At 36.1% G+C, this 21,471-nt stretch overlaps 1 protein-coding gene across 1 annotated transcript in view; it reads right to left on the reverse strand.

The window, feature by feature from the left end:
- The window catches only part of ps (RNA-binding protein Nova-1-like protein passilla), a 41,005-nt gene extending 19,802 nt beyond the window's left edge, over window positions 1-21,203 (reverse strand). The window contains exons 1-3 of the mRNA XM_083137932.1: window positions 21,045-21,203; window positions 13,781-13,927; window positions 11,384-11,538 (exon numbers count right to left, since the gene is read on the reverse strand). Coding sequence (XP_082994058.1) covers window positions 11,384-11,538; window positions 13,781-13,927; window positions 21,045-21,162 — 420 coding nt within the window. The 5' untranslated portion in view covers window positions 21,163-21,203. The remainder of the gene's footprint in view (window positions 1-11,383; window positions 11,539-13,780; window positions 13,928-21,044) is intronic.
- Between the last annotated feature and the right edge of the window lie 268 nt (window positions 21,204-21,471).

The raw sequence follows: 21,471 nt of genomic DNA on the forward strand, positions 1-21,471 counted from the left end.
ATATCTGCAGAATCAGTAACGGGAGACATATCGAGCACTTGTAATGTAGTCCAAGGAGTCTTAACACAACTTTTTGAGTTTTTCTACATTACTGTAAAATTTCATGGCAATATGTCAAATATTATAGCTACGGCAAACTCATGAAACCACTCCAATCATTTGGAATAACCCTGTATTTTGGACATTATGCAATATGCATAATTTTTATAATTAAACATTGGCTACTTTATATTCCAAACATATTTTATGTAATTCACTGAATATTTTAAAGGAAAACTCTTGCAGATTGATTGATGCACAATTCAAATCGAATATATTCTGAACACGTTTGCTCCAATGTTCAATTATTGGCATAGAAAAGGTTATTGGTTCAAAGTGGTTAACTGCTCTACTTTACTAGACAAGTAATTGTTCTTGTCATGAAAAAAGGGGGAGGAGGGAGCAGTTGAGGGTCATACTTTCTTGAATAAATTGTATTTTTAAATTTTCTTTCAAAAGATTCCAACAAAGTAATGCTTCCTCAAATAGAGTTCCTTTGTAGTACTTACATTCATGTATCTAACTTACATAAGACCCTACAATAGAAATAAGCTTGGGGGAAAAGATGGCTACACTGCATCCTTAGTATTTCAACGTGATTTTGCACACTTGGTATGTAATAGTAGGTTAAACATATTTTAGTGTTAAAAGTATTATTGTCTACATACTTAATTTATCCAACCCAACAAAGACCAAGATAATTTGAAGACATGAAATAATTCCAATGATTTGTACTTAGGCACTTCTATATAAAAAAAACACACTTTTAAACACTACATGTCAGCTGATCACTTTTGGTACTCGTCACTTCTCCAGAAGAAGTCTTGATGTGTCATTTATGTTTTCTTTTGTCCTTTCTGTATGTATAAGATTACAGTAAGTTTGTCCAAAGCTATTTACTTCTTGAAGAAATATATTGAAGTGTCGTCTTCTCAAATATCATGATATGCAGAAAACAGCACATAAGAACTTGTTGCAGCAGATATTGATGCTTAATTTATTCTGGGCAGAAGAGCAAGGACATTTAAACTGTAGGTTCCATCCCAATTAGCCTTAGTGTGCATAAAGTGGACTTAAAGCACCAACTCAATTAATCACATTCAAACAACCATGCTGCTTGTCAAATTAATATTTTCAGAAAAATTTATATTTATTCTTCATGCTCTAATTAGACTTGTTTTATTTGTTTTTATGTACAGGGTGCCCCACAAAAAAACAGGAAATATGTTTGAGCTCATTTAATATGACTGTACCTTTGTTACTCTTTGCAATATTCAATTTAAATGTTCAAAACACTTCCCATGAGCTGTTACACAACACTGTAGACGGTGTAACCAACTTGCAGTGGCAGTAGTATTGCTTTTCTGCCTCTTTTGGCTCACTGCGACGATGAGGATGAGTGATGATACTATGGAATTGATGAAAGGGAACTAACAAAGAACATCCATGCCTAGGCTGGGATTTAAACCTGTAACCTCTGTCATCAATAGACTTGTTGAGAGGGGGATAGAAATAGTTCACTACAAAATTCATGCAACTCTCAATGATTAGTAGTTAATCTTCTAAGATATATTTTGTACATCACTGTACACTTTTAAAAGCATGCACCTGAACACCTCCCGATTGCTAAAAGTTAAATGGTAAGTTAAAATAATAGAACAATCATGCAAACTTAAGGTACATAAATTATTCTCCATGTTAGTGTCTTCAATCTGGTAAAAGTAAAATTTTAGATGTTTTTAACACTACTTTGAACTTGAACTAAAGATGCACTTAACCAGCCTAATGATGAACAGCTACTGAAAAAAATATATACATCTGAAATTTTCGCACACAACATTCAATATAACTTCTTTCCTCAAATTGGTGTCTTGCAATACAGTGGAACCAAAAGCTTAATTTCCTACATTATACATCCAATCATCAAGGTCCCAATAAAGTCTTGTTATAATATTTTCCAAGATTTTACATTTTCACACATTTCAAATTTTTATGTGAATCATTTCAAATCTTTTATATAATTCAAAAGTCATTTTGAAAAAAAAAAAAAATCTCGGAAGAATGATGCTAGTACCTGCAACGTGTAGCCAGGCATTCAAAAGACACTGAATGTATATCTGTGAGCTACCTATAGTTCACAATCAACTTTTTTTTTTTTTGCTGCTTCCACTATGGCAAAGATGAAAAGTTAGTGAAGACTCAATTTCCCAAATCACTAGCAACAATATACTAGATGCTTTTGTTAAGCATGCCAACTTCTATCATCACTTTTCTTAGCTTTCTCATTATTCAAACAGTGCCGATAATAATGGGCTAATACCAAGAATCTGGGTACTGACTACTAACCATTAACTTGACATGTAATGAAGTGAAAGTTATACCCAAAAAGGAAAAAAGATACAATTACAATCTTTAACTGCTCTGTAAAATAAAATTACATTGAAATTCATTACAACTTATTCATTGTTGGATTCTCTGTAGCTATGAAACTATTCTATACATGATGTAGTGAATTCATAATTCGCGATATGTGCGACTTACTCACTTTATATACATTAATCCGTATTTTCAATAAATTAAAAATACAAAACTTTGTTACTTACATGAAATGAGTATCTATTTTATGCAACAACGACGTTTCGGAAACAACTGTTTCATTCTTCAGGTTCTTTTCTCGGCTATCCGAAATATACCATAGCCTCGTCAAATCATGTCATTCGTCAAGGAAAAGGAAACTGTACAAATTTGGTAAAGCTAAAATTTGGAAAACATTCTAAAACCGTTGCTTCCCCCATATTCTCTATCATTTGTTAAAACTATAAAACCTTCGCACTAAAAGTCCTATGTACAACTAAAACATTAAAAAGGAGGGTCGCCCTCTTTTTGTTCCCATGCAGCCTGCCAGTATCTTCCTTGTTGTACCTTTACCAAGTTGTACAGTTTCCTTGTCCTTGACGAATGACATGATTTGATGAGGCTATGGTATATTTTGGATAGCCAAGAAAAGAGCCTGAAGAAAGAAACGGTTGTTTCCGAAACGTCGTTGTTGCATAAAATAGATACTCATTTCACATAAGTAACAAAGTTTTGTATTTTTAATTTATTGAAAATACAAATTAATATATGATGTACTGATCACGTAATTAAAGGTAAAGTTCCCGGAGTACTTTGCACCATGCCATGAAGCACATATGATATGGGGGTAAGGCCTCCCCACACTTTCTTCGATCTCGGCCATTTTGGAGGTGAAGTGATCAGCATCATGCTCTGGCTGCCTTTACCCACCCCCCCTTTCCACCCCATACCCATTCATTTGAGGCTGGGTGAGCTGCAGAACCACTTTATGCTGGGACAAGGCCAGAATGATTCCAACCTTAGATCCCCCACCTCAGGAATCGAATCTGGGTCTTCCGCATGGCAGTCAGACACCATACCAACTAGACCACCATGGCTTCTAATCATGTATTTAGGCCAACGATTATAATCCATGTGAAGTGGAAGAACTCTAGATGTTTACTGTGGTTGCCTCAGTGGCTAAGTAATTGAGCAATCAACACTCTACTGACGGATCCATGTCCAACTCGCATCTTCGGCATGAGTCTTCCTTTGTGAGGGTGCTTACAGCAATTTCATTTCATCTTCATTGACACAATCAGCCAGGAGTGGTACAAAAGTGATGTTGAAATAAGGTAGAAAAGACGTCTGTTTCTCAGAATAATGGGACACAATTGTATGTATTGAAAATATTTTTATTTCACGATGTAATTCTCCTCTACACTAATGCACCTATCCCAACATTTAACTAGTGTTTGGATACCAGCAGCATAGAAAGATTTCTCAGTATGCCGGATCCATGATCAGACCACTTGCTTCATCTTTTCATGGCTGCTGAAATGCTGCCCTCAGAGGAATTCCTTTAAGAGTTTCATGTGTGTCAGTTCCAGGGTAAAGCGATGCATCCACGTTTCATTGTGGTCGATCATCCATTGAGAAAAGACTGGCCTTCTGTGTCAAAACGTTCCTTTCACTCATCGCAAATTTGTGATCTGTGTTGGTTGAAGGTAGAGAGCTGTCCAGGCACCCAATGTGCACTAACTTTCCAGAACTGTAGGTTTTTACAAATGATTGTGTTCAAAGTTCATACAGAACGATGCTTCTCTTCCGCACAATCTTATCTGTTCATTTCCAAGGACACGGTGTTCCACTCGTTGAATGTTCACATAATGATTGCAGTGGGCTCTGACTAACCTAGGTCACGGCAATCTTTCAGATATGTATGGCTATCATTAAACAGTTTGCACCATTCAAACGTTTTACTGCAGCTAAAAGTCGCATTACCATACTGTGCTTGAAGTATGTGAATCTCGATTAGTTTTATGTAAGAAATTTCATCCCAATACGCTGTTCCACATCTGCACTTACAGGTTTGTCTACCATCTTGTTTAACAAGTGACTCGCATTACCGTCCATTCTAGCTCTCGAAGTGTAATAGTCTCTTATAAGTACAGTATTTTACATATATGTCTGGGTGTTCCATTATTCTAAATCAGTTTGACTTCAACAACCCTCATAAAATTACACCTGAGCAACCATACTTAAAAACTGATATTTTCTTTTTATCAGATGTAGCTTAAGAACAGTGACTGCTTCCATCACATCACTGCATAGTGATTTTTGCACTTGCCAACATTTCTGTGACAATAAAGACTAGAAGCCTGGCCCAACAATTATTCACATTAGTACATTCTGGAATATGTGCCTCATTTGTTAAATATCATCACTATCAATGGAAATGGTTAATTCTCAAGGCTCAATTTTTTTTACTAAATTTGGTAGTCATGTTGCTGTACTGTACCGAAACTGTGGAATATCCACTTCTTATTTTGTGGATGTGTAGATTTTATTATTTTTAGTCATGTTTGGTTCCTAACGTCTCTAATGTGTACAGTGTTAAAATATATTTTCTAAGATGCCACAATTAAAATTAAACCTCACACAATGTCCCAATGAACTGAATACCAGGCATTATTCCCATAAATTATTTCAATCTAGCAATCAAGGTGATTCACTACTACTTCTTTTCAAGTACCCTAGAGAAACTGAGATTTAACCCATAATTCTCATGCCAAAGGGAAAAGCCTTAAAAATTAGTCAGTGTTCAAATACAGGGTGCTCGGAAATTCCCCTTACAAACTCCTAGGGCTAGTAGAGGGGACTGAGTAGACAATATTTGGAATAGGAACCCATGTCCGGAAACTGTAAGCCATGACAATGTGTCGGATGTGCCCGTGTTGGTATGGAACCTGGTAGGTAGTACATGACGTCAGAAGATCACCTGATAGCACATGATGTCTACCCTGCCGCGGTATCCTGCCTGGAGAACGAGGTACCTTCACTGCCGACAGGAAGGACTGTGGTGCTCCAAAGAGACGCCGCATGCCTGAATTGGAAGAGGCTGTACTGCAGCACGTTGAACAGGACCCGTCAACAAGTACGAGAACAATTGCGCGTGCAATGGGTGTTTCTCGCAGCATCGTGTGGGAGATTCTGCATGAGCAACAACTACATTCTTACCACCACCAAAGGGTACAGGCTTTGAGACCAGCTGATTTTGTACCATGTGTTAACTTCTGCATGTCGTTCCTGCACCGCTGCATCGACGAGACCAAGTTTCAACATAGAGTTCTGTTCACAGATGAATGTAAATTCACTAGGGAGTGTGTTCTCAATTCTCGAAACAGCCATGTCGGGGCAGACGAAAACCCTCATGCGATGCATGTCCAGGGATTCCAGCACATATTTGCTATCAATGTGTGCAAGTATTCTGGACAGTCATGTGATCGGGCTGTACCTACTTCCAGCCAGGCCAACGGGTGCCGCGTACTTGATCTTTCTACAGGAAGTATTGGCCCTCATCTTGGATTCTGTGCCACTGAGCGTCTGTCAGGAACTGTGGTTACAGCATGATGGCCCACCGCCTCACTTTACACGTGACGTTCGGAGACGTCTTCACCGAAGATTCGGGCAAAGAAGGATAGGCTGAGGTGATCCAACTGCATGGCCCTCATAGTTGCCGGAATTAATGCCATTGGACTATTTCTTGTGGGGTCGTATGAAGAGTATGGTCTACGAGACTCCTATAGACACAGAGGAAGAACTGCTGGCTCGAGTTATGGTCGCTGCACAAGAGATTGATGGGACACCAGGTGTGATGGAGCGAGTATACCGGAACATGATTCATCTGTACAATGTATGCAACAACGTTGGTGGTCGTCACATCTAGCCACTGTTGTACTTGAGCAATGCCATATGCGACACATCCAGTGCAGAAGACAGAAACAAATTGTTCTGTTCCACAGTTGACACAAGTGTTATTGTGATCAATGAATAGTAAGTTTCTTTTTTGTTTCCAAATAAATTTATTTGTATTATGCACCGACTCACACGTCATTAAATTCTGTACCTTATGTAACACCTCATTTGACATGGTTGTAATAAATGATTACATTTTAGGTCATCAGGTGATCTTCTGACGTCATGTACTGCCTACCCGGTTGCATACCAACACAGGCACATGCAACACATTGTCACGGTTGTAGCACGGAAATGTACGTTTCCGGACGTGGGTTCTTATTCCAAATATTGTCTACTTAGTCCGCTCTACTAGCCCTAGGAGCTTGTATGGGGAATTTCCGAGCACCCTGTATATTGTTGAAATGGCTAGTTTACAATAAGTGATTATTGCAACAATTTAAAAAGCAATAATAAAATTTCAAGATCAATTAGTGTATAGTATAAATCTAAAATAAGAACTGTGCACGTCAGTTTAAAACTACTTGATCAATTTTGAAAAATACTGAATCAAAAATATTTCCTTCATTCTTTGCTACAGATAGCAACTGTGCAATCAAAACATGTTGTTGACCAACAACAGAGAATAATATTACACACCTAGAGCTATTCCAACTTGACTTTTATATCTTGTCTACACCTTCAATTGTGCAAAATAAAACCAACACTTAAATGAAAGTAATTTTCTGCAAATACATCTACAGAAGATAAAATAAAAATGTCCTTTTTTTGTGGACATCACTTTATCTAAAAATACCCAGTGAAAGATAGGAATATGATCCAATGGTTATGGTCACTGGATATTTATACGTAGACTGCATAAAAATTTCCTTACTGTTTCTAATTCATAAAACCTGACTCACATTCAATCTAAGTATTTCATTTCTGTAAAGGAAATATTAGATTCTTTTTTCAACAGGCTGCATAAACACATGTAGTGTAACCACATAGTAACATATGTCGACAAGTACGGTTGGGTCAGGCGCACCCTTCCTGAACTGCATGCATTTTATCTTCCTCTATCTCAAGCCTTGTCAAGCTCGTTACTGACACATATGCACTGATCTGTTCCTGCAAGTCTTGTTAATTTTTTCTGCAAGTATACAAACCAAGAAATCATTACACGTAACTGCACTATATATGTATTATTTCTGAATGATAGGTACAACGTACCAATGAGAAATGATTTAACAAATGAACATAAAAATATGTGATCTTTATGAAATAAATTTGGAAAGCTGTTTTAATTCAATTTTGAAACAGTTAAGACAGTTTAGCGTCCTTCATGTATTTCTGTACCTAATATATTTTTTTAATGTCTCTCATATGTAAGGATACAAAAATATCACAAATGCCAAGGTTCACATTTAGTCAGCATGAATATAAATCAGGAATATTCTGATGTCATATTTTTCATACAAGTTAAATGACTTGGGCTAATATTTAGTGATGAAATGTTCTATATTCAACTTCTATGTTCCTAGTGCATTGTGATGTATAACAAAAGAATAGAATAAACAAAAATAATACCACTTCAAAAGGAAACAAAAAGCTGGGGTTGGGGAACTTGAGAAATATGGAATTGAATGGGCAATCACTAGAGGTAGCAAGTGAATGTATTCATACTCAAAATGAATAAAATTGAAAAAAAAATTGAGAAAATAAATGTACCAGGGAGAAAAATAGTACTGAACCACAAGCAAAATATATTATGGTCACAGGTAGATAATAGTGATGTGCATACTAAATAATAACATGCTCTACATGAACAGACAAGACATATGAAGACAGTGTTCTAAAAGTTACTTTTCATTGATATCATTCTACTTATTCTGCCAAAACAAATTCCCAGATATTTTCCAGACAATCTTGTGCTACTATAACTTGGTTCACAGTTTTTTTTTTGAGTGGAAATATGAAAGCACTAGCTTCCATTGTAAAAAAAAACATAATTTGTTAAAATACGAGGGTTGGGAAGAAAGGAATGGCAACAATATTGTCACATTGCATATGATGATTGTTGCTGTTCCCAGTACGTCTAGAGGGAAGGCATAGCTGTTCAGCACACTCATATTCGCTAGTGCAGTGTGTGCAGACGAACATATATGGATCTGTGAAGTGTTGGTGTGAAATTGCACCACTGTAAATCTATGTTTTCGAAAAGTGAGAAGCATCCATGGATTAAGATTGAGATGGTGAATGGCACAACCGTGACTGAATGTAAAGTGCGTATGTTGGCTCCACCATGTAGTTGGATCCAATATGGCAGACAACTCATTTTGTTACCTATAATTGCCAAAAAAGTGTTGGCAACACTGACTGTATGTGAGCAGCATTCGAGGCTGCAGGACGTCTTTATTGTTGTGCAACAATATCCCTTCATATCTATCCATTTGCTAGGGAATAAGATTTTGTAATCAGTCATTATTATGTGTTTATTAAATGTGTGTTACATATAAGGTGAGTTTCATAACAAACTCTCACCTGCAAAACCACAGAAAGTATCGGATTACAAACTGGAACGGGGCTACGCTCCCCAACAGCATCCATTTGGCATGTTACAACAACATGGAAGTTGCAGGTTTCTTTATATAATCATCTACATGCACAAAATGTGGACTCAATCCTGCAAGCCGGAACTGAACACCAGTCCAACAAATTGTGCCACACACTGTCCCCCTAGTTCCCAAAAATGCTCCATGAACCAGAGAATGTGAAAGTGAGTGGCATATGATGTGGAGGGTGTCACACTCCATCATGTGGTTCCTCATGGCCAGAACGTGAATGCCGAGTGCCACTACAGGTTCTTGGAGCATCATCTTAGTCCTGCTCTGTGGAAGAAACGGCAGCGTTTCCAAACACGTGACATGTCATGACAATGTTCGCTGTCACAATGCATTTCAATCTGACAGTGGTTGCTGAGAAATGAAAGATGAAGAACTGAATAGCAACCAGATAATGTGTGTGTCATAAATAAAGCACACATTAAATTGACTGGAAATCTGAATGGTTTCCAATTCTTTTAAAAGTATTATGTATAAAAAAAACTTACTAACTTCTCTACAATTTGATGCATATGGTGGCCCTCCCAAAAATTGTAACCAAAATACTGACTACAAACAGTTACCCATTTTTGGGCCACCTTGTATAATACAGTTTGATAAGTTCTTAGGTTCTTTTACTATTCATTACTGAAATGTGCTCAATAATCTGTGACCACTCTATATATTCAGGATGGGAACCAATTCAATAATTGATAATGTCAAATATTCCTTGTGCTCATTCAATTCCTAAATTACTGTTTGATTCTGATGGGTTTTGCTTTAAAAAAGCAGGCTTCATGTTAGCAATTTACTTTACAAAGTCAGGATAGATGAATTAACATTAACATAAATGGCAGAACATTACACTTATAACTTTTATAGAAATATAGAATTTGAAATTTAGAAACTTTACTGATAAACTAGTTTGCCTAAATCACTAGATATTCAATAAAGATTAATCTATAACTTACAGGTATCTTAAATCAGCATATCAATCATTTTGCCAACCTGTTATTTCTATAAATAGCATGTAACTTTGTACAAATTCTGCTATTTTGTTATTTTTACGAATATAAAGATATTATTCATGTACCTTGATAGCCGCGGTAGCTCAGTCATTAGGGCGTCTGACTACCATGCGACACACCTGGGTCCAATCCCCGGGAGGGAAGAACCGGGACTTTTTCAACCTGTTCAAGCAGCTCCGGTGCCCACCCAGCATCATATAAAGTGGGTACCTGGAGGAAACTCTGGGGGGGGGGGAGTAAAGGCAGCCACGGGCGTCGTGTTGATCACATCACCCCCAGCTCGGCTGAGATCATGAAAGTGTGGGGCCTTAACCCCACATCCCCTATACACCTTCATGGCGTGGTGCAAAGCACAGGGGAGCAGTTTACTTTTTTTTTTTAATTCATGTACCTTTGTTTTGAAAATTATTTCTCAATTAACCAGTTTCATCTTCAAAACAAGCACCTCTAAACATCTGATCTCAGTTTTGGAAAACTTTATATTAGGGATGGCCACAAAATATGGATAATGAATATCCGGATTTTAAATTATCCAATATCCATTATCCATAACAGATAATCCAGATATTTGGATAATTCCTATGTCCGGACATAACAGATTTGATGAAGAATTTGTAGGAAATCTGTACAGTGAAATATGAACATGACAAATCAAAGAATATGTGGATAGCCTGTAAAATGGATAAACGATTAAACTGTCTGGGTAATACACACATTTGGACAAGATAATTTGGATAATCCTAATATCTGGATATTTGAAATCTGGATAGAAAATTATTTGATATCTGTACAAAATGTTATCCGGATTTGGCCATCCATACTTTATATGCATCATGTTGATCCATTTCTAATACATATCAACTGTAGTTGATAGTTGCCACGCAAGGATGAAGAAGATAAGAGTACATACCACCATGAAAGAAGTAGTAAAAAAGAGAAATAAACTGTTCTCTCAATGTGAGCACAATGATTTAAAATAATCTGACATTCCCTTCCCTTTCCATGTAACAATTTTACAAGCCGTGAGGCATTTCTTAAACACACACACACACATAAATACTATGCATTCCCACATAATTCATATCAACACTAAAGAGTTTTAAGTCCAGTTTTATGAACAGATAGGTCAATCGGTAATAGACCTACAGTTGGAACCGAACCACTGCGTATATAAACCTGGGACCAACTGACTACAACTACTACTGTATATCAACAATAAGACATATAGTCTCTTTCTATTGCCATGCTTCACTATCGACAATGGTTAATCATACACCCCCTTTCAGGCTTAAATATATTTGATCCAATACATTTGCTTTATTAGTAGTATAAGTAAATAAATAATTATTTCTGCTACAATATACACATCAACTTTTTGTGCAGTTGGCATTCTATTCAAAGAAACAAAAAACCCTTACTCACTTGCTTTTCCCTCTCGGCAGCTGTTTTACTATCAAAATCTATTGCTGGCTTTGCATTAGGGTCAGGCTTTTCTTTAATCTTCTCCATTATAAACACTAACACATTTATTATGGCCTCTACGCTTCCTGTTATTAGACACACACGCTCAGTTGTCCCTTTAAATATAGGAAAAATAAAATATCCATCAGACACGCAACAGGTCATAACATTCATCACAACATTTAAATAAGACAGGAACACTTGCAAAAGGCTGGAATATGTAGTACAATAGTTAAAAAAGGACAGATAATACATATTGCAATTTTTCTTTTCACAATTTTAACATTGTAATCCTGTATTGTATGAAGTTTTCCAAACCCATGAATTTGGGTCAACGGAAGTAAAGAATGTACAGCGTGTTTCAATAAGAATCGTCCGATTTAAAAAGGCTATATTTAGGAAACCAATGAACATAGAACCTTGCAGTAAGTTGTAAAATACATGCTGGAATATAAAGTTTTACGTACAATAGGTTTTATTTTGTTGAGGGTAGGTGCCTTCCTGGTGCAGCTCACTCTTTAGTCTGCGTCAACATAGCAACTCAGCAACAAAAAACATTCTGCGTGCTCTGCTTCAACAAATCTGAGTTCGTTAAAGCTGTGCAACGTTGAATACTGTGAGCAGTAGGTGGTGCAGTACCGTATTAACAACGAAACTCACATTACACAGTTGTAACAAACTCACATTTGTTGAAGCAGAGCACGCAGAATGTTTTTTGTTGCTGAGTTGCTATCTTGACGTGAATTAAAGAGTGAGCTGTACCAGGAAGGCACCTACCCTCAACAAAGTAAAACCTACTGTAAGTAAAACTTTATATTGCAGCATGTATTTTACAACTCACTGCAAGGTTCTATGTTCATTGGTTTCCTAAATATAGCCTTTTTAAATCGGATGATTCTTATTGAAACACCCTGTATTATAATATATTTTGCAACATCAAAAGTCAGCTGTATCTTATTTAAGTTACTGTTTAGGATACTCAAAATTTATTATCCACAGTAGAATTTGTTGTACAGAATGGATGTATATTTGGTTTACTTCACTTTGCATTACTGCTTCTTTTGATCCTCCTCCTAGGAGTACTGTCTATGTATTCCTCAAACAATTCCGATCTGATATCTTGGCACTCGCAAAAACACCCATGCCTAGGTCTGGATTCAAACCCGAGATCCCTTGCATCATAGCATGTTGTCGCAAATATTTTCATGTAGTCAAAAAGTGGTTGAGTGACAATTTCCCTAACTAGATGTGCAATGGGTCTCACTCTTCAAAAGAAAAGGCTTAATTATGTTTATTGCACATCACTGGTAATAGGTGTTACACAACAATGGTGACTAGATTAAAGGACTGAAAAAAATTGAAACAAGTATGGGTTTTGTGTATTTAGTAATTATACGTGGACACTATTACAACTCCAACCATGTATTTTGCATCCTAAAGAACAAATTAGCATTCAAAACACAAAATATACTAAAAAATTATTTACAAGGAAACCGGTGCACATCTAATAAGGTTACTACCCTCTTGATCTTACTTCTGCAGAACTATACTTAATACCTACAGAGCTAAGTTAAAAAGGTTGCAAACAGGTAGAAAATGTATGCATATATTGATTTGGCAGGAAACACAAAATGGGAAATTACTCACTATAATGTTACTTTCTTATGATTTCAAAGTGAAGAAAGTGCATTTTTCTACCACATTATGTCACCAAATAATGTGTAATGAAATACACAATAATGAAATTCATTACAAATTATGAGTCTGGATTTTCTTGTGAATTATCCAAAATCCTGGAACAATGATTACTTCTGTGGCAAAATGTGGGATGAAAAAATAACTTCTTTAAAACCAAATGAACAATACTATTCCATGCACATCACAAGGGTAAATAAAAATTTCTGAATATGCCTATTATAAAGTAAAGTCGTATTTTGTACTGTGTCTCTTCTGCCAATTTTGGATAAACGTGCCAACGGGAATACATTGATGACCTTTGCAAGTGTTCCTTCATCAATTCAATCTAATCATCAATCATCATCATCACTGCAATTAGCCTAAAGATGCAGAGAAGCAACATAAATACGAAAAATACAAGAGTAAAGTTTCCATATTACATTTAAGATTTTATTCACCACAATAACACTGAAATGTTATATTTACATATTGAATTTGAAACTGAAATTTAGACAGTTACTGTACAGATTTTTTAAAAATTGACCACAAACATGGGTCCTTAGGTATGCATATATTTTTTTCATCTACAAGTGCATATAAAAAGGCCCGTCATGTGTAAAGTTACAATATCCACAAAATCAACAACACAATACTTTCATAAAGTAAGAAACTATATGTTACCTGGATAAAAGTCATTTGCTTTAGACATTTTCACTCTAGCACCTGCATCTTTCTGCAACTGGGCTATTGTTTCACCCCCCTTTCCAATTATGGCACCTGCAGCGACACTTGGTACAAGTAACTTAAAATGATACGTTCCGTCACCACCTGAAAAAATACAAAGTGTTCATTAAGACATTTGAAGAATTCTGGGAGCTTATATTAATAATAACTAACCTGTTTCTAGAAATTAATCTGGTGGAACTACATTACATGTAGAGAAAAAAAAAAACTGCATGAATTCCGAGTGAACAATATTACTGCCAGAATCCCAATCCAGGATGACTCAACATGGTAGCAATGTTGGTTAAAGGGCACTGGAGGCACTTGCAGCCTGGTTGTTGAAGAGGGAACTACCACTACATTACCTGCAGTCGACATACAAAGGATGTCGCAAAGAAGCTGAGACAGATTTTTCCTGGCTTGGCAACACTGCCTATGGTTTCGGCACTAGTCGCATTGTGTAGGATGACTCATTCTGTTTCCGTAGCAAGTTGTCACATTTTGCGAAACCACATTAGTGAGCAACTGTGTTGATTTACGTGAAACGTGTTTCGTTTACCCCTCCAGGTTTTTGTGTATAACATTGCTTTTCACGATGAGTATTCAAGATGAACAGCGACATGCCATAAAATTTTGTCGGCGTTTAGGGAAAAGTGCTGTGGAAATATATGCAATGTTCAACAGGCATATGCTGATAAAGACAGACTGAGTAGAGCCACAGTATTACCAAGGAGCTATTGAGACTCTGCGCCAGCACGTAGCAAAAAAGAGGCCGCATTTGAAGAACTCCATATTGCACCACGATAACGCAAGCCCGCATACCGCGCAGGCTTTTCAGGATTATGCGACGAAGAGAAAATATAAATTTTCCCACATACAGCCTGGACCTTGCACCATGCGACTTTTGGCTATTTTCACTTTCAAAGGCCGCTTTACGTGGTCGTCATTTCATGACGAACAAAGAAGTGATCACCGCAGCACAAGTTTCCTTCAGTTCGATACCTGACGACAAATTTTCAAAGACATTCACAAAGTGGCAGGAGCGTATGGACGCTTGATTAGCTGTCAATGGTGCCTATTTTGAAAAAGATGTACGTCTACTCGATATGGCTGATTCTGAATAAAAATTTTGTGGTTTGTAATTTTTTTGTTTCATTTTAATGATTCTTGGAGGGGTCCATGTACATGCTTGTCTTTTAACTGCTACGCAGTCACGACTTTTTTACCTATTGCGCTCATTTTGGTCTCAATCGGCAGCTAATGAACCAAATTTTCACCCTAGTACATTTGTTAGCCAATGGAGGTCGCTGTTTTCCTATACAGGAATTAGTCTCACCTTCTCTGCGACAGCCTTTGTATTTGTCTACTACTAGTTGCAAATGGCACACTGGAGGCACATTCAATTTAAGTTTTGGCGTATAATGTTCAACGAGATTGCTACTTACAAAAGTCATCAATGTTTAATGTTTAAACATCTCTCACCAGTTATTCATGTATGTGACTATTGTGGTGCATGTGGCATTAACATCGTACACTATAACTATAAATAGATGTACATGTTATGTATTGTAAACATCTCTCACCAGTTATTCATGTAGGTGACTATTATGGTGCATGTGGCATTAACATCGTACACTAAAAACTATAAATAGATGTACATGTTATGTATTGGGTCATTCCATGTCAAATCAACCAATGAAGAGGTACTTTCAAACCTAACATATTTTGATTCATTTGAAACTTGCCATACTGAAAGGTCCACTTGAGGTAGGAACCTATGCAATGTTGCAGATCAATATCTTTCGTATTTCTGAAATTACAAGGGTAATTGATCTTTTACATGGCTAATAAATACCATGTGCAGCATAATCCATTTTGTATTGCACCATGTCATCAAGGCACGTGAGGGGTCTAGGGGCACAGCCACACACATTCTCAATTTCAGTGACAGTGGAGGTGATGTAATCAACATTCCAAAACCAAAATTCTACTTTTCGAGTCAAGAGGTGGTCAGAATTGTGCCAGTGTGAAGCTAAAGATCATATCTTTAAAATTTTACACTGTCTTTCTGCCACTTCTGGCTTATGGCGATGACTAGGATGAATTTTCATTTACTGTCACAAGGGAACATATCTTTCGATCATGGAACTGTTCCACATTTTGAATCCTAATTTACGAGGCACTAAGTATCTGTGAAGTGGTGCAAGTGTATCACCATGATTTTTTGTAGCACCAGTAATACTAGTACAATTATTTATCAACTATTATTGGTATTAGTAGATTCTTGAGGAGCGAGACTACTACTGAGATCAAAAAATGAGTGAATATCTGGAAGATTTTCCTTTATTCCTTTATATTTAAGAAACTATTACTATGAAATACAAATATTTCACATTTTGTTACAACTTTTACCCACCTCAATGAAAGTTGGGTTACAGTTCTGATTGTGTAACGACTTTTTGCAAGTTGTACAAAATGATAAAGAATGAGTTCAGAAAACTGGAAATGATTGTGGAAGTAAACCTCATGTTCGGTGGAACTTATATCAGATTTTTTTTAAAAGATACAGAAAGCATTAATTTGCGAGGAATTACAAAATTTGCTGTTTATTAAAAACTATAATGGGTGCATCAGTACTGTGGCTATTTGCAGCCTTCTCTTAATACAGGGACATGAGCCCCTTAGTAAAAGAACACAGTGATTTATAACGGCAATGCATTAAAAGCACAAATATTCTGGGGATGGAACTCTCATCATAATGAACCAAATAAAACAAAACGAAGAACTGAAATCCATCTCTCATAGATATTAGCCCAAAATCCTTATTAAAAACAAGTTAAAAAAATTAATAAATAAAAACTAATATCACCACACCATTTATAAAAGCGGAGACTGTGAAATGCCTCAGCACACACAAGGATGGACAATACATAGGACAGCACACAACCTCATAGATAACTCTACTGGCTGTGGGGCCAACCAGAGCCTCATTGGCCTACAAAAATGCAGTTCAAGGATGTACTATGTGGAAGAGGAGTTGACATTTGAGTACCTTATCAGAATGGTCACTCCTTACACCCTGGAATTATGACCTGAAGATTACTTTGTGCAAGTCACGGTCCTTGTAAGTCACTGCTGTCAAAAGGTACTCTTTTTGATGAAGGGAGTGTTGAAATAAAAATGACAAATCACACTGAATAATCCTAACCTACTCAATATGTGTAAATAGTAATGCTAAAGGAGTGGAATTATTGTGCTGTGAAAACCATACCCAACTTTCCTAACCTACTCATGCAAGTACAAAGGAACTGAATTGGAAAAAAAAAACCATGTAGTAAGTAATCAGAAAACTTGTTCAGTATGTTGAAGAAGTTTTTTCGGGATATCAACCAGGTGATTTCCCGAGGCTTAGGCTTCAGAGAGCTAATGTCACTCTCATCTTCAGGGATTGAAGTCACTCCACTTCAAGATGAGAGTGACGTTAGCTCTCGAAAGCTCGGAAGCCTATCCGGAAATCACATGGATGATATCCTGAGAAAACCTGTTCATCATTCGCCACCAGGAAATCTTCGAGAATTATTTCTGTTTAGTATGTGTTTGTAGACATATAAAGAATTTAGATTATGGAGGACGACACAATGCAATCCTCATCTGTAATTAATGTATTCTTTGGATTAAGATGTAGAATATAAAAACATTAGGTTCTCAATTCGTTTGTGCATTTTATAATTTGAGTCAATATTTTAATTTTTATCCTGCTGGAATACTTAAAAGTAATACTCTGCATTCCAGCCACCTTTACCCCCAGGTATTCCATTGGTTAGATGTTGGAGGAGCCACAAAATACTTTATAGATGGACATTGGAAAAAGTTCTCACCTCCTTGGGAACTGAACATGGGTCTCCAGTATGCAGTCAAATGCCCTACTAACTTGACTACCATGGACCAATTAACTGAAATTTATTTATTTTCATCGATTATGGCAATTTGTAAATAATGCAAAATACCAAATTCCACATCAAAATAAGTTCCAGGAAGGGGTGGGGTCAACCGATCAGCTTGGTTTTTTGTGCACATAAATTTCAGTGCTGAGCAACCAACAACAGATAACACAGTACTTGAATTCAGATACATATATACAAAGTAAATATATAATATTGTATTAAAATGTATTAAATACAAAATATAAAATTACATTACTGACAACTACCTTAGATATTTTGCTCATCAAACCTGCCAATTAGTCTTTGAAGTACCACATTTCTAAGACTTATCACCGATAGTGCATAATTATTTGAAGTTTTCGGTATTATGTGTTGGAACCATGTAGATTACTTTAGGCAATAAGTTGAGATCACAAATATAATTGGCTAATGCTGTAAAATTGCATGAAGTGCCACCTAAACATGAGACTAATTGTGTTGACCATAACCAACAGTTAAATTAAACAATATTATTGAAGAATTCAAAATAGGGTCTGAAGTTACACAAGGTTATCTTTTATCTGCAACGTTGTGTATTATCATAATTAATGAACAGAAAATGAATATCTTCAATGTGTAAAAGTAGATTACAAGAAGTAATTATAAACAAAGAATGAATAGAGGAATTGAGATGCTTTAAATATCTTGAATTAGTTTTAAATGGAGACAAAACAACTGATGAAAAAAATTAAAGAGGGAATTATTTGGGAAATAAAGCATTTTTTGTTAATTGAGCTCTATTACAAAATTAAAGTTTCCTGTGCAATGAAGGTCCATTTAGGGGTTGTGGAGGTAGGCCCCCCATTCTTGATCTGTAAACTCACAAAGTTCTCCTCACATTCTACAAATGTCCTTTGTGTGCCCCTCTGGACACACGATACACTGTAGCAATCCAGTGTCCTTAAACTGCTGATACCACCGCAAAATGCTCTGTTTACATGGTGGTTCTTTTCTGTACCCTCTACTGAATGCACACTGCACTGCAATAACAGATGAACATCTTGTAAATTTCAACATCCAAAAATTCATTTCCCTTTTTGTTGAATTTTGTACAGGCACTACACTCGTGCTGCCAACTGGTGTGTCACGATGCAAACTTGGTGAGTTTACAGTTATTGTCATGTATCATTCATATTTGTATGTGCAATACTTTGGAAAATACAGGGTTTTGAAATAAAATGAATCATTTATAGTAGTCCTGTATAAATGGAAATCACTCGCAACACGAGCCGATTTGAAAATCGTGAAGTTAAAAATTGGATGAAGAGCATCCAAGATGAAAAAATGGAGAGAAACCGTTGAGAAGTTGTACTGCCTTAAGAAGCAGACAATTTAGTAATAAATCTTGAATCAAAATACATTAGTCTTTGACCAAGTCGAAGAAACATGAGTTTTCTGTAATAAATTTGTATACTCACTCAGGTAAAATGTTCTCGCGTTACAGCCATTCAAAACCATATACTATGCCAAGTACAAGAAATTGATCTCGAAGAGTGTGAATACACGCCTAATCAAAACTCTATTTTAAAGCACCAATCGCAAGATTGGCTGACCCCTCAACACAAAGACAACAATAGGAATCCTCAGTGTGGCATAGATATTAGGCCAATATAATAATAAAAACAAGTACCGAAATAGAGAGAACTAAAACCTAACCTATTATTAATTTATAACAGATATACATACATATATATTATGTATATACATCAATAAAATGCTACACACACTTAATAGCGATCTTCTCAAAATGGACTTCAGTTAAAAATTACATTACGCACTGCAATACTTTCATAAATTGTGCACAACAGCATTGTGGCCACTTCATTGAAAAATAAAAGCTCCTCCCTAGCTGTACATAACATCAGTAGTATTTCTGTTCATAATATTTTCACTTAGTTTACATTGCAATTATACCACTTATTTATATCGAATTAAAGCATTTTACAGAAAATTCACATCACTTTTCTAAGAGCACAGGGTGTCAATATAAAGTACTGCATTTTTGACAGAATTACTCATAGGCCTGTGTCTACTAATTTATGAATCCTGGTTCCAGCAAAGGTAGTGCTTAATTTGCAAATTAACAGAATATATAGTTTACATCAAAATTAATTAAAATAACCACAAAAACATCTTGAACAAGAGTTCATTCTGGCATATGCTTTGAAAAGGAAATGAAGCATAAGGTGCTAAACTGAGAAAGTAAAATGTTTACAACCTCCATTACTCATTGATGTTGATTGATTGTTGGCAGTGCCATACAAATTTATATTTTTTTCTTTTTACATTTGTATTATTTTTAATATTTTATGTTCTTGGGTAAATGATTACTATCCTTCGGACACCTGTGGGGCTATGCGAGAATGGTGTGTGGGGCTACGAATATTTTTTTTCGAAACCAATTTTTAACTATTGTAACCTATGCATGGCCATACCTAACCTAACCTTACCGGAAATGGTTCGTGGGGCTATGTACGAAATCTGTCCGAAGGATAGTAAACAAGTACCTTAACGAGAATATCCCTATATTATCAGACGTACAGTAACTCAAATTGTTCAGAAAAAAATACGCCTGTCAATTTGGGTAATGAAAAATGTATGAATTTCCAGCTCAAACTTGTACGAACACCCCACCCTCTCCCTCCAAATTGCTGGTATCCTCATTTTTTGGGTATGTGAAAAAAATAATCAATATTTCTAATTTGTTACTGGTAATCTATCGAATTCAAACTTAATTTAAAAATTACGACCACTAGAGCAATTTTTAAACGAATAAAAAACCCACAATTTGACACTCTAAAATTGGACATTTTTTTATATTTTTTTGGAGATCTGTCACATTACAATATTTTTTACTAGGTGTAAATCCCAGTTTTATCAGTTGTTACGTGGCAATTACAATAGATTATAATAATGATATTACTATTAATTTCCCATAATCAACATAAAACGTACACTTGTCACATACGATCGCCCTTCGTGCAAGCCATAACAGACGGAATCATAAACTACAATAAACCACATAACGTTTCTTTCTTTTTACAATGCCTGGTACAAGAAAGATTAATCATTATGTTGTAAAATCTAGACGTTGATTCTCTTCACAGATTTACTATATTTATTATAAACATAAGCTGGAGATTCTAAGCAAGAGCAGAACCTACGAATGCTAACAGTAACTTATGGTTGATTCTTATTTTTCAAGAATATAACTATTACGTATAATAATTATTTGTTACCTCCTGCATAATGGGATCTTTTAGTTGCTCCGTTTTCTGCATCACCGTCCAGCGGTCTTTTCCTAGAATCGGGCATTTCTGGTGACGGACACGTATCCATTCCTGAGTCCGCCGCCATGTTGAACCGTGCTGCATTCCACTTCTGACGACAGTCGACAGAAAGATTCCATGGAGGAAAGGAAGTGGTATGTTGCTCGTTACTCATTTGTTTTTCGGACATCTAAATTTCAAAACACCAACAGCTGTTTATTTTCAAGTTGACATATAAATAAAGTGAACCGAATAAAATATTATAAATTGGGTTTTATGGATGAATCACTCACTACCTACTCAAAAAATGACACTTTCAATTACAAAGATTTTGGGTTGAGTTGAGTTGGAGTTTTAAGTCCACTTTATGCACAGTAAGGCTAATCGGGACTTGACC

This window comes from Lepisma saccharinum, chromosome 16 (genome assembly GCF_977018435.1).
Source record: "Lepisma saccharinum chromosome 16, izLepSacc3.1, whole genome shotgun sequence".
In the NCBI taxonomy this organism is placed as follows: domain Eukaryota; kingdom Metazoa; phylum Arthropoda; class Insecta; order Zygentoma; family Lepismatidae; genus Lepisma; species Lepisma saccharinum.